General features: G+C 46.5%; 1 protein-coding gene across 3 annotated transcripts in view; it reads left to right on the top strand.

Moving 5' to 3' along the window:
• EVC2 (EvC ciliary complex subunit 2) overlaps positions 1–14,734 on the top strand; it is a 440,866-nt gene that overhangs the window by 275,729 nt on the left and 150,403 nt on the right. For all 3 annotated transcript variants that reach the window (XM_029591151.1, XM_029591159.1, XM_029591169.1), the window contains exon 13: positions 5,432–5,892. In XM_029591151.1, the coding sequence (XP_029447011.1) occupies positions 5,432–5,892 (461 nt within the window). The remainder of the gene's footprint in view (positions 1–5,431; positions 5,893–14,734) is intronic.

Raw genomic sequence — 14,734 nt, 5'->3', positions numbered from 1 at the left:
ATTAGTTGGGAGCCTCTCTCCAATGTCTTGAACAGGGAACTCCTCACCCAGTTCCATGTGAACCACCCTTCCAAAACAAAACCCCCAGGGAGGCGCCCTAAAAAGGGGGGTACTGTTATATTTTGCAGCCGTGGGTGGCTGCAGCCAGCTCCTCCTACCTCCTCTCCAGGCTCCCGGACCGCCGTCAGCATCAGCGCGGTGGTAGGGAGGCATCCCCGGTGCAAGCTTCTGGCCTTCTCCTCTGCGACACCAGCTGCTGACTCTGTGCCACACTCCGTGGCAGGAGGGATGACTTCCGTCCTCCTCTTTGTGGCACAAGGCCTCAAACCAACGCCTCCGACAGCCTTTGCCGGGCCAGGCCCTCCCTAGGTGCGCAGCCGCGCCACCTGCACAGATTTAAAGGGCCAGCACCAATTAGAGCAGGCTAGTCCCTGGGATGACATCAGGAGCCTGGAACTATATATTTGAGCCTCCTTTTCATGTTCCTCGACTTGACAATGAGTCTGCTTTGCTTTGGTGAGGTCTTCTGTGCTTCATTGGTACCATGGTTCCTATTCCTGCCTTCCGAGTCCTGTTCCTGCCTTCTAAGTCCTGTTCCTGCTCCTGTTCCCATCTTCTAGTTCCTTCGGATGGATCTTCTGGCTTCGGTGACTCTTCTGGCTTCTGACCACATTCCTTGGCTATCGGTGACTCTCTGGCTTCGGACTCTGGACTGGGTATCGGCAGCTCTCTGGCTTCTGACCCCGAACTGGCTATTGGTGACTCTCTGGCTTCCGACCTTGGGCTGACTATCATCATTACTTCCAGCTGCGATTCCACCGTCTTCACAGGGGTCCACCTAAGACCAGCCAGCCCCATGCACTCAAGGGCTCAACCCGCGGGGAACGGGGTTGGTATTGGCGAAGCTCCAGCCAGCCCCTGAATCAGTTCAGCCTCTCCTCCTGACAGTAGGGACCTGTGGGTGTTTACCCTCACAGGTAGCACCAACTTCTCCTCAGGCAAGGGGTCCACATTCTCCTCCATGAACACAACAATCATCAATCCATTTACAGAGAAAGAAAGCTTAATGTACTAGCAGAATTGATGGTATCTGAAACAATACATAAGAACATAAGAAATGCCATACTGGGTCAGACCAAGGGTCCATCAAGCCCAGTATCCGGTTTCCAACAGTGGCCAATCAAGTCACAAGTGCCTGGCAAGTACCCAAACATTAGATAAATCACAAGCTTCTATTGCTTATTAATTACATAATGCAGTTTATGGATTTAACCTCTAGGAACTTATCCAAACTTTTTTAAACCCAGTAACACTAACTGCTGAAACCACATCCCTTGGCAATGAATTCCAGAGTTTAACTATGCGTTGAATGAAAAATAATTTTCTTTGATTTGTTTTAAATGAGCTACTTGCTAACTTCATGGAGTTCCCCTGGTCCTTCTATTATCTGAGAGAGTAAATAACTGATTTACATTAACTTGTTCAAGTCCTTTCATAATTTTGTAGACTTCTATCATATCCCCCCTCAGTCGCCTCTTCTCCAAACTGAACAGCCCTATCTTCTTTAGCCTTTCCTCATAGGTTAGCCATTCCATGCCCATATCATTTTGGTCGCCTTCTCTGCACTTTCTCCAATGCAGCTATATCCTTTTTGAGATGTGGTGACCAGAATTGCACAATTTTCAAGGTGCGTTCTCACCATGGAGTGATACAGAGGCATTATGACATCCTCCGTTTTATTTTCCATTCCCTTCCTAATAATTCCTAACATTCTGTTTGCTTTTTTGATCGCCACAGCACACTGGGCTGAGAATTTCATTGTATTATCCACTATGACACCTAGATCTCTTTCTTGAGTGGTAACTCCTAAGATAGAACCTAACATTGTGTAACTACAGCAAGGGTTATTTTTCCCTATATGCATCACTTTGCACTAGTCCACATTAAACTTCATCTGCCATTTGAAAGCCCAATCTTCCAGTCTCACAATGTCCTCCTGCAATTCATCACAATCCGCTTGAGTTTTAACTACTCTGCATAATTTTGTGTCATTCGCAAATTTGATCATCTCACTCGCCATACCCCTTTCCAGATAATTTATAAATATATTAAAATGCACTGGTCCAAGTACAGATCCCTAAGGCACTCCACTGTTTACCTTTTTCCACTGTGAAAACTAACCATTTATTCCTCCTCTCTGTTTCCTGTCTTTTAACCAACTTGCAATCCACAAAAGGACATCACCTCCTATCCCATTACTTTTCAGTTTTCTTAGAAGCCTTTCATGTAGGACTTTGTTGAATGCCTTCTGGAAATCCAAATACACTACATCTACCTGTTCACCTTTGTCCACATGTTTATTCACCCCTTCAAAAAAATGGAGATTTTTGAGGCTAGGCTTCCCTTGGGTAAATCTTTGTTGGCTGTGTCCAATCAAACCATGTCTCTCTAAATGTTTTGTGATTTTAATTTTTATAACAGTTTCCATGATTTTTCATGGCACTGAAGTCAGGCTCTCCTGTCTTTAGTTTCTCAAAGCACCCCTGGATCTCTTTTTAAATATAGGGGTTACAGTAGAGCCGGATGGATAGCATAATTACAGCTCACCTTTAAAAAATAAATACTGGTAGAACCCACAGAGCTTACCTTAAATACCATGGCAGAAAGTTACTGATCAGAATGGAGAAGATTTTTTGTGGTGAGATTAAAAAGCATAGCAGAAACCAATACAGAAAAGCTGAAACTGGAAGAGAGAGCATCAACAAGCAAATTGCCAGACAGGCAGACAAAGCAGTAGAGACTTGGAATCTAGTAAGGGGAGATCAAAGAGAGAATCCATAGGATATATTCTAGACCTGAGAGGAAGGGAGCATGGCAAACTTTTCAAAACTGAAACTCTATATGCAAGTAACACAGGGATTTAAGGACAAATGTTAGGGATAGGCTTCAGAAAAGTGACTTTCCCTGCAGCCAAGTATGCTCATTGAAAACTTATTTATTATTTCATTGTTTGAAAGCCTGATATTCCATGATGTTGCATTTTGGAAAAATGAACCCTTCTTCTGCAGTCCCATGAATGATTATTTGGAGACAGCCACCCCAACTAAGGGGCGGATTTTAAATGCCCTGCCTGCGTAAATCCGGCCACCGCAAGCACATTCAATAATATCGGCACATGAATTTCAGTGCATTTGTGAGTGAATGAGAGGCAGGGGCACCACTGCCCGTACATGTTTTCTAAAGTCTGTTTAATAATCAGCTGTTGTAGAGTCTTATTTAAGACCTGGATATTTATTAATCAAAACACGACACAAGTTGAGCCCCTGATGTAGCCCCATTGAAAGAGGGCAAAACTCGGCCAGAGTCGGGCTTGTTTACATATTCGTGTTACTGCTCAATAAAGAAATCCAGTTTGGACATCTGGCTGCTAATCCTGTTCTGCTGCCCTAACCCAGAGAGGTACCACAACAATATGGAAAAAGCAAAATTTGCCTCTTTTCAGATAATACATAAAAATCGGTAAGGCACCTAGACTTTTGAATTTTAACATTTTATTGGGCTTAATGCCTAAGTTTAGGTACCTTAAATTACAAGACACCAAAATTTAGATACCTTTTAAGGGGACATGGTCAGGGTATTTGTTCAAATTTGGATGCTCAGTACTGATTTCTAGTGCTTGGTGCCTAAATAAGCAGGTGGATTTTAAATGCCCTGCCCGCGTAAATCCGGCCGGATTTACGCGAGCAGGGCCCTCGCGCGCCGGCGCGCCTAAGTCCCGGGGCTTTTAAAAAGGGGCATGTCGGGGGCATGTCGGGGGCGTCGCCAAATGACGTGGCGTTTCGGAAGCGTGATGCGGCATTTGGGGGGCGGGCCCGGGGGTGTGGTGCCGGCCCGGGGGTGTGGCCGTGCCCTCCGGAACAGCCCCCGGGTCGGATCTTGGCACGCCAGAAGCCCGCTGACGTGCGCGGATTTACGTCTGCCTCCGGTAGGCGTAAATCCATGGATAAAGGTAGGGGGGGGGTTTAGATAGGGCCGGGGGGGGTGGGTTAGGTAGGGGAAGGGAGAGGAAGGTGATGGGAGGGCGAAAGAAAGTTCCCTCCGAGGCTGCTCCGATTTTGGAGCGGCCTCGGAGGGAATGGAGGCAGGCTGTGCGGCTCGGCGCGCACAGGCTGCCCAAAATCGGCAGCCTTGCGCGCGCCGATCCTGGATTTTATAAGATACGCGCGGCTACGTGCGTATCTTATAAAATCCAGCGTACTTTTGTTTGCGCCTGGTGCGCGAACAAAAGTATGCGATCGCACTATTTTTTAAAATCTACTCCAAGATGTCTGATTGTAGGGAAGTCAATACCTTTCCTAAGTTTAGAAGCCTCTGTTTTAGGCACCTTAAGTCCGTTTAGGTGTCTGTATTCAGCTGTTTAATTAGAAGCCATATTTAGGCTTCCATATTCAGCTGTCTGAGGTGCCTTAAATCAGGCCTTTTGTGTCAGTGTAAAAAGTACTAAATTGCGTATATGAAGTACAAAAAATTAGGTTTGCCTCGTCAATTAGAATGCTAAGAACTTGCAATTACCAAACAGGAAAGGGATAGAAAAGTAATCTGTTTAATCTAAGAGTGGCTTCATAATAATAAGTCCTGTAGTGAATCTAGTCAGCTAAAGCTATACTTGTCTCATCTTTGATTTAGTAACTTTACTACTCAAGAATAAAACGATTGGGTGAAAATTTGGCACATCCTATAGCTGGCTTAAGTAGCCATGTAGTCATTGCATTAATAGGTATGTAGCATGCATTCACTGTAGTACTGTGGGCCCTATGTATTAAGTTTTTTTTCATAGACACAGCAGTGAATTTTCAAAGGAGTTACATGCATAAAAGTAGCTTATATTGTAGTAATTTTCAAAAACCCATTTACGCATATAAATCCTTTTGAAAATTCAGCCCTATGACCTGAATTTTCAAGGGAGTTATGCGCGTAAAAGTAGCAATGTTCAAAAACCCATTTATGCAATAAATCCTAGTTTTGTCCCCGTAAATCTTTTTTAAAATTAACTTCATGTAGTTGGAGCAAAGCTTTAGAGAATCAGGTCCTATGTGTCACTATAATCAACTGTGATCGGTATATTCTACTGCTGATTTAACGTTCTGGAAGATCAGCTAGCCTTCTATGCAGTTTCACCCGTTATATGCAGTTTCACCCGTTATAAATTGTGCTACAGTAAAGAACAAATCAGACTTTGATTTTAGAAATAATTTGTAATGCCATCTAAATTTAAACTTGAAACAGTATTTCAGAGATGCTCCCATTAAAATGCAGTATGGCTTGAACATTTATGGCCATGTTTATAATTCTGTTAAAGTATAGTGTTGAATTGAAATGAATTTTATTGTACTAATTGTCATTTTATTCTTATCTCACTCAAATTAATCAGCAAAAAGAACAGAGAAAGGAATTAATGTCAGTAGAAGACATTTTCAAGACCACTAAAGAAGTTGGCCATTACCTGAAGCACTGGAAAACACTGCTCACCAATCAAAGCCTAGAATTTGAAGAGCTTGTTGAAAAGCTTGATAATGATGCTGCTGAGGAACTAAAAGTGCTCAAGTTTGGTTTGATGAGGAAGGCTACTGAAGAGCTTAAGCGTATTCAGAATGCGACAATTATGCAGGAGCTTTTGAGACTCAATGCCCCAAGGCTGCACCTTCAACAGATTTTGGAAGAGCAGAACAAAGAGTTAGCACTTCAAGCTCAACAGCTTGAAAATGAAGAGAGCGTAAAACATGCAGAGGCGAAGGGCTCATTAGAAAGCACAGCGCGAAAAATAAATGAGGAACGTGAACGTAATTTGAAAGACCAAAAAAATTTAAGAAATTGGGAGCAATTGTTATTCGCGTAAGTATTTGTCTTCATTTTGGGCTGCTTTTGACATGAAAGAGTTAGCACTGTTTTTATTTTCTTAATCGTATTAATTTGCTTTTTTGTAAAGGTCTATTCACCCATTTTGAGGCCAGGAAGGAGGCTGTGGCAAATAAGCTATTCGGGAGGCTTGGGTAAATATTTTAAACATGATTCACTGTTTGGAAAAAAGATCCCTAGAGAACTTGAAAATAGTAAAAACCTCATTATCAGGCATTCAACCAACCGGAAAGCTCAACAAGCTGGCATCTAGCAGTGGGGTTTTTTTCACTGCTGCTGCCAAGAAGATTTAAACAGAATGCTAATATTAGGGAACACAGTAGCTTTTCCGTTTTTCCACTCCTGCATCAGCCCCTCCACCAGGGGCGGAATGGCCTATCGGGGGATCGGGCATCCCCCGGTGGGCCGGTCGCTCTGGTCATGTGGTCTGCTGAGCGCAGCCATGAGAGCCACGCTCGGCAGACCACAGGGTATCTCCTGGGCTGGCCTGGGTGGAAAATCCCCAGGCCAATCTTTACCTGGAATCCGCCCCTGCCCTCCACTCTCATTCCCTGAAAGGGGCAGGGAAATGACAGGAAGGAATGATTTAGAGTAGGAAACAGAGTAACTTTTCTGTGCTTTGTTCTGTGCTCTGACCACTCTACTATTACCCACTCCCCTCATTTCCCCTGCAGGTTGCTGTCTGAAGCAGGGAACTCTCAGATAACTAACAAATTTGATTAATAGGCATGGACAGTTCTCTATGCATGCTGGATAAAGGGGCTTACAGAAAATGCCAGAGCACAAGATCCAGCTGATGTCAAAGGGCAAGAAGTGAAATATGCTTGTTTACACTTCAAAGCCCACAACACTTATTCAACCCTGTGACTTGGGAAATGATGTGGAAAAAGCCGTCTTGTTTAAAAAATGCCTTATTAATATCTCAAAACACAACTGCCTTAGGAACTGTGGTGTTGGTTTTGTAAACATAGAAATGACAGCAGAAAAAGACCAAACGGCCCATCTAGTCTGCCCAGCAAGTGCTCACACTTATTTTCCCATACTTATCTGTTTCACTGACCTCCAAGTTCAGGGCCCTTGTTGGTAACTGATTCGAGTTTCCTGCCACCCCCTGCCGTTGATGCAGAGAGTAATGTTGGAGTTGCATCCAAGATGAAGCATAAGGCTTAATGGTTAAGGGTAGTAACCACCGCATCAAGCAAGGTACCCCGATGCTTGTTTACCCAGACTGCACAAATTAATGCCTTGTTGGATGTTGTCTGAATGTAAATCCTCTTTTCCACATTTCCCCCTGCCGTTGAAGCAGAGAGCAACACTGTTTGTGCATTCAAAGTGAAGTATCAGGCTTAATTGGTTTAAGCACCACAATAAGCAAGTTATCCCCACACTTATTTGTTTACCCAGACTGTATAGTTCAGTCCTTGTTCGTTGTTGTCTGAATGCATATCCTCTTGTCCACATTTCCCCTTGCCATTGAAGCAGAGAGCAATGTTGGAGTTGCATTAACCAGAGGCAGGCGTAACTTGTGCACGCTGGCCGACTGCCGGCGGGCGATCCCCGGCACAGCGGCCGTGTGGAGGCCTCTGGCCCCGCCCCTGGATCGCCCTGCCCCACCCACACCCCACCCCTTTTTTCAAGCCCCGGGACTTACACGCGTCCCAGGGCTTTACGCACGTCGCCGGGCCTGGATTTACGCATGTAGGGCTTTTAAAATCTGCCCCAATGTGTACAACTCCATGAAATAAAACTATTTCCATGTCTGCATTCTATCTTTGACTTAGTTGATCATCAACTTTTTTTGCTACTAAAAATGAATCACTAATTCTTCAAGTAGCAAAGTGCACTTTTCTCTTACTGTGAGGAAGCTGCACTTCATTTTCTCAATGTGGAGATGGTCTGATAGCTCAGAGAGGTGTAAACCAGGTCAAAGCAGCATTGACAATGTAGGAGTAGTGTGGAAAGGTATTCCATCTGCCCATACCTGCCATGGGACCCTTTTAACAGAACCTGTAAAAGAGTGTGTGTTGGGTTAGGACGTGGATAAAGTAACATGGGGATGCTATTGTCTAATATTCTCATCTTGACACTGCTTGCATACCAAGCATCTTTGCCACTATCAAATAGTTCTCAAGTGAAGGTTTGATACACTACACAAATTCTTTGTGATCCTGCTCTGGGGACAGATGCTTCACCATTCTCATCTTCCTCATCCCTCTCTTTCGGTTATACTGCTACTTTCTCCAACCAGGGAAGATGGTGCTTTATGCATACACTGTGCATCATGCAGCAAATATATACCTGGCTGACTTTGACTGCAGCAAGGGGTAGGAAGATTTCTTTGTGATCCAGTGAATGAAACTTGCCTTTCAGAAGCTCATAACTTTGCTCAGAAAGATCGCTGAAAGAGCGATAGGCACAGTTGACAGTTATACTATTCTTCTGATTCAGAGAATGGATAGAGAAACAGTTAACAACCAGGCCGATGTGGGTGATTCTCATCGACTTGCATGAACATAAACAAAATGGTACACCATGAGGTGCTACAGCTTATGAAGAATTTGGTAGCATAACAGAAGGGACAATTTTTAAATTGTCCACATTGGGACAAAGTCTGCCAGTTCTTCTTACAACAGACATTGCAAAGAGAAAGTACATGTGTTCAAACTTGCTGCAGGTACAACATATCTGCAAACATTTGCTTCTGTTTTTGTGTGGGTGTATTTTATTTAAAAAATAATGCACGTAGTTTTGAAAATACAATCTCTGCAGGTTTTATTCAGTCCCACTCAAAACATGCTCCTGAGAACCATCCCATAAACACAGCTAAGAGTAGACACATTGGGCCAGATCTTAAAATCTATGCCCGATTTTATAACATGCACGCGCAAGGGGGTACACACATGTGCACCTTGCACGCGCTGAGCCCAAGGGGAGCCCCGATGGCTTTCCCCGTTCCCTCCAAGGCCACTCCAAAATCAGAATGGCCTTGGAGGGAACTTGTTTTCCAGCCCCCCCCCCCCCCACCTTCCCCTCCCTTCCCCTATCTAACCCACCCCCCATCCCTAACTAAATCTCCCCCCTACCTTTGCTCCAAAAGTTACGCCTGCCCGAGGACTTTACTGGAGCACTCGACCACACCCCGGACCGCCACCACGCCCCCGGCCACGCCCTGGGCCTCCCCTTTTGCAAGCCCCGGGACATACGCGCGTCCCGGGCCTTGCGTGCACCGCCGAGCCTATGCAAAATAGGCTGGGCGCGCGCAGGGGCAGATTTTCTCGGGTTACGCGCATAGCCTTTGAAAATCTGCCCCATTGTGTAACACTGTTCATACATTTAGCCATATTGAAAGAGAGCAATTTTAGACAGTTAACGTGCATAACTCACTATTTAGCCACATACATGACTTTAAAAATTGTCCTCCCCATAAAATAGAAATAGCAGAAAAAGACCACTGGTTCCTCTATTCTGTCCAGATATTCTGTTCACGGTATTAAGGATACATTCCAACTAGCAGCTACAGTGTCTGACTGCCTGCAGGGTACCTCTTCTTATCCAGATAGTCTTTATTTTTCCTTCGTACTCCATCATCTTGACTAGAAAAGGATACATGATCCCCATTTAGTTCCCTCTGGCATCCATCTTTTACATATCTAATGAACATGGTAGCACCACTGAAGATTTCATTGGTTACAAAGCTTACCCAGCAGAGCTCCATTTCCAGGATTGCAAGCATTCATAGAGGGGAATCTGCTTTAATATATGAGCATGAAAGTGGAACCAGGAACCATGGCTACCATATATGTTATCAGCACACCTGAATATTCAGACTGAGAAAAATCTAGAAGAAATCAAGTCCACATGAATACTGTTGATATTATACTAGGGAGAAAAAGCTAAAGCTCTCTTTTAGAAGTTTATTTGCATTTCCTTCTGTAGGGATCAGCCAGACACCCTAAAAGGAGTGTTCAACCGAACCAAATTTTGCAGGCCTGAACAACACAAGATGGAAGTCAACCACTTGATGGTCCCTGAAATTTTTATGTGAATGCCTTTGATAACTACACTGAGGATTGGCCTATCAGGGCTTCGGGCATGCTCCAGTGGGCCGGTCTGCCCAATCATGTGGTTGGTGTTGATTGAAGTGGCCCCATGCCTGTGGAGCCACTTCGACCAATACCAGGTCCTTAGCACATCTCGCACACTAAGAAACACTCACTTACCATATATTTATATTTAGACTATCAAAACGGTCTTTCACCATCTTACAGAATGGGCACGACGTCTTGCTGAAACTCATCACGTAGTTTGTAATCATAGCCTGTTGTGCTACGTTGCCATTGACTGGACTTCCCGCCTCTGAGGAAGCGATGAGAGAAAGCCTGTCGGCCCTTGTTCCCTCACTTGCACATGCTGTTGATGCCTCACCTCTACCTCAGAAGGTGAAAGGAAGCAATTGGCCTAAGAGCTGCAGGTAGCCGGTGAGAAACCTGATGGCCAGGACGCATGGCCGCACAGCTAGGAAGGGCCCTGCCCAAAACAGGCTGCCAGCGGTGCCTGCGTGCGGCCTCAGGCTGCGAAGAAAGGATCAGAATTCATCCCTCCTGCCACAGAGTGCGGCATTGGGTTCGGTGGCAGGAGCTGTGAGAGTGGAGAGGCCAGGTGCATGTGGCGGGAGCATCTCCCCACCGCCGCGTGGATCCTGACGGTGGTCCCAGTGCCCAAGGAGGAGATGAGGGGGCTGGCTGCAGCCGCCCACAGCCGGAGCATCTAACATTACCCCCCCCCCCCCCCTTTTAGGGCTTCTCCCCAGATGGCTTGGTTTGGAAGGATAAGTCACATAGAACTGAGCGAGAAGGTCCTTGTCTAAAATATTGGATGCTGGCTCCCAGGAATTCTCTTCGGGCCCAAAACCCTCCCAGGAGAGTAGATATTCCCAGCATCACCCACGTCTCCTGACATCCAGGACCTCATGGACCTGATACATGAGGTCCTCGTCGGAAGTGAGGGGTTGAGGTTCTGGTGGTTTGCTAGCAGGCCAGGACAATACCAAGGGTTTGAGGAGGGAAACGTGGAGGGAGTTATGAATTTTGAGGGCTGGAGGCAAGCGGAGCTGATAGGAGACCAAGCCCAGGTGGTGTAGCACTACAAAGGGCCCAATGTAGTGGGGGCTAAGCGCATGGAAGGGAGCTTTCGTCTGGTTTGAATTGTGGGCTAGGCCTATGATGGGCATCTGAGAATTTCTTGGCAGTCTTCCCAGCCTTATCCAATAATTGTCGAGTGAGGGTCCAGAGTTGGTGAAGTTCCTTTGCTGTTAGCTGAGCCGCAGGTGAGGGAACCGCTATGGGCAATGGTAGAGGCGGGAGTGGCTGTTTGCCGTAGACCAACTGGAACGGGGACAATCCGGTAGCGGATGCCGGGTGGGAGTTGAGGGCGAACTCCGCCCAAGGAAGTAGTTCCGCCCAGTCATCTTGTTTGAGGTTGACTTATGATCTCAGGAATTGTTCTTTCAGCCAAGCCGTTGGCTGGGGGTGATAGGCAGTTGTGAATTTGAGGGTAATGTTGAACTTCCTGCATAGAGATCTCCAATACTTGGAAGTAAATTTCAATCCTCGATCTGAAAGGATGTATTTGAGGAGGCCATGTAGCCAGAAGTCATGGTGAGCGAACACAAACAGCCTGGCTAGCTGAGGGGCAGATGGAAGAGCAGGCAAGGCGACAAAATGTGCCATTGTAGAAAAGCGATCCACTATCACCCAGATCATGGTGTTACCATTAGATGGAGAGAAATCGATGATATAGTCCATTGAGACATGAGTCCAGGGTTCCCTGGGGACCAGCAGCGGGTGACCAGTTGGGTTCTTCTGTCGGGCGCAAGTGTGGCAGGATTCCACGTAAGTTCGGACGTCCTTTTTCATTGTGGACCACCAATAATATCTCTGGAGGAGTGCCAGGGTCCATGATTGACCAGGATGCCCAGTGATCCGTGAGTCGTGGGCATAGTGGAGGATTTTGTTCTGGAGTCTAAGAGGAACCAAAGTCTTCCCAGGTGGGACTGGTATTGTGGCAGCCAGGAGAATCCTAGTGGGTTTGATGATATGTCGATGGAGTTCAGGTTTATCTTCGATGTCGAACGAGCGTGAGAGGGCACCTGCTCGCAGGTTTTTACATGCCGGTCGATAGCGGAGCATGAAATCCAACCGCGTGAAAAAGAGGGCCCAATGTGCTTGCTGCGGATTAAGGCGTTGAGCTCGATGTAAATATTCCAGATTTTTATGGTCCGTGTAGATAGAAATTTGGTGTTGATCCCCCTCCAAGCATGGGCGCCACTCCTCGAAGGCCATTTTGATGGCTAACAATTCCTTATCGCCGATTGTGTAGTTCCGTTGTGCCGGGGAGAACTATCGAGAGAAGAAGGAGCAGGGATGAAGTGCATTGGTAGTGAAGTATTGACTTACGATGGCTCCTACCCCTTCAGAGGAGGCGTCAACTTTGACAATGAAGGGCTGCCTGGGGTCGGGATGGCAGAGGCATGGTTCGAGGAGGAAGGCAGCTTTTAGGTTGATAAAGGCCATAACCGCTTCAGGCGACCACTGTTTGGGGTTGGCCCCTTTGCGGGTAAGGGCGGTAAGCGGAGACACCAAGGTGGAGTAGTTCAGGATAAAGGACCTATAATAATTATTGAACCCTAAGAACCTTTGTAGTGGGCGAGGCCTGTGGGCTGCGGCCAATCGTGGATCACCTTGAGTTTTTCAGGGTTCATGCGGAACCCCCGACTGGACACTACATATCCCAGGAAGGGCACTGTTTTCTTTTCGAACAAGCATTTCTTGAGCTTAGTGTAGAATCGGTTCTAAAGCAGCCGCTGCAAGACCCAAATGACATCCTTGCGGTGTGTTTGCAGGTCCTTGGAGAAGAGCAGTATGTCATCTAAATATACTACAACACAGTCATAGAGCATGTCCCGAAATACCTCGTTCACCATATTTTGGAAGACGGCGGGGGCATTACAGAGTCTGAAGGGCATCACAAGATACTCGTAATGTTCGTCCCGGGTATTAAACACCGTCTTCCATTCAACATCCTCTTTAATACGAATTAGGTTGCATGCGCCCCTGAGGTCAAGTTTCAAGAATATCTTGACTCCCTGGAGCCAGTCAAAGAGCTCAGAAATTAGCGGTAGAGGATAGTGGTCCTTGAGGGTTATAGAGTTTAGGCCTCGGTAGTCGATGCATGGCCAGAGGCTACTGTCCTTCTTTCCGACAAAAAAGAATCCTGCCGCTGCTGACGATGTAGAGTGACGTATGAAGCCCTTGTTGAGTTTTCACGGATGGACTCCGACATGGCTCTCGTCTCAGCAGGGGCCAAGGGTCGCCGATAGCCAGTCTGAAGTCAGAAGCCAGAGATTCGCCGATAGCCAGTCCAGAGTCAGAAGCCAAAGAGTCGCCAATAGCCAGTCCAGAGTCAGAAGCCAGAGAGTCACCGATATCTAGTCCAGAATCAGAAGCCAGAGGATCACCAAAAGCCAGTCTGAGGTTGAAACCAGGAAATCCGTCCGAAGGAGACCAAGGATTGGAGCTGGAGCAGGAAGAGGGCGTGGAATGCAGGAACAGGACTCTTGAGGAAGGAAGGGACTCAGGAATCAGGAACAGGAACAGGACTCAGGATACAGGACACCACCGAAGCAGAAGGACTTCATCAAAGCAAAGCAGACTCATTGCCAAGTCAAGGAACTGGAAGAGGAGGCTCCCTGAAGTAGTCCCCAGCTCCTGACGTCATCCAGGGGGCTGAACAGATCTGATCAGTGCTGGCCCTTTAAAAGTACCCAGGAGGCGTGGCCGCACACTTAGGAAGGTCCCTGCCCGAAACAGGCTGCCAGTGGCGCCGGCCTGCAGCCCGAGGCTGTGAAGAGAACATAAGAACATAAGAAATTGCCATGCTGGGTCAGACCAAGGGTCCATCAAGCCCAGCATCCTGTTTCCAACAGAGGCCAAAAACCAGGCCACAAGAACCTGGCAATTACCCAAACACTAAGAAGATCCCATGCTACTGATGCAATTAATAGCAGTGGCTATTCCCTAAGTAAACTTGATTAATAGCCGTTAATGGACTTCTCCTCCAAGAACTTATCCAAACCTTTTTTGAACCCAGCTACACTAACTGCACTAACCACCTCCTCTGGCAACAAATTCCAGAGCTTTATTGTGCGTTGAGTGGACCGGAATTCGTCCCTCCTGCCACAGAGTGCGGCATGGGTTTGGTGGCAGGAGCCGCGAGAGTGAAGGAGGCCAGGTAAAGCATCTCCCGCTGCCATGCGGATCCTGATGGCGGTCCCAGCACTCAAGGAGGAGGTCAGGGGGCCGGCCACAGCCGAAGCATCTAACATATGGTCATGTCAGCTTTGCTCAGTCTCCATCTGCTGGTAGAGGTGCATAACCCTCTGGTTCTGGTTTTCTCTGTCTGTCTAAAGAAAAGGAAATGATCAGGTAAGTAGTACTTTCTCATTGCAACAGGAAGAAATGGGGCCAGTGCCACCACTACTATTGTTGCAACCCTCTTACAGTATATGCTGTGAAGAAAAAAGCATGAGATAAAGTGCTGAAATAGTCCTGCTTCATGAAGCCTGGACCTGGCAATATTTGTAAAATTTCTGGCCATTAGAGGTAATGCAGACTTCTCAGTTTCATTTTATGATTTTTAAAGACTGATTGGTGTCTTTCATTGATCTCAGTCCCTCAGGTGACTGCTTCATGTATTATTTTGAAGAGCTTAAGAAATAGCTTAACCTTACTAATGACAAGTTTTATGCATTTCTGGAAGT

The sequence above is a fragment of the Rhinatrema bivittatum genome, chromosome 1, assembly GCF_901001135.1.
Source record: "Rhinatrema bivittatum chromosome 1, aRhiBiv1.1, whole genome shotgun sequence".
NCBI classification, from domain to species: domain Eukaryota; kingdom Metazoa; phylum Chordata; class Amphibia; order Gymnophiona; family Rhinatrematidae; genus Rhinatrema; species Rhinatrema bivittatum.
This window is presented reverse-complemented; position numbering and strand designations above follow the sequence as displayed.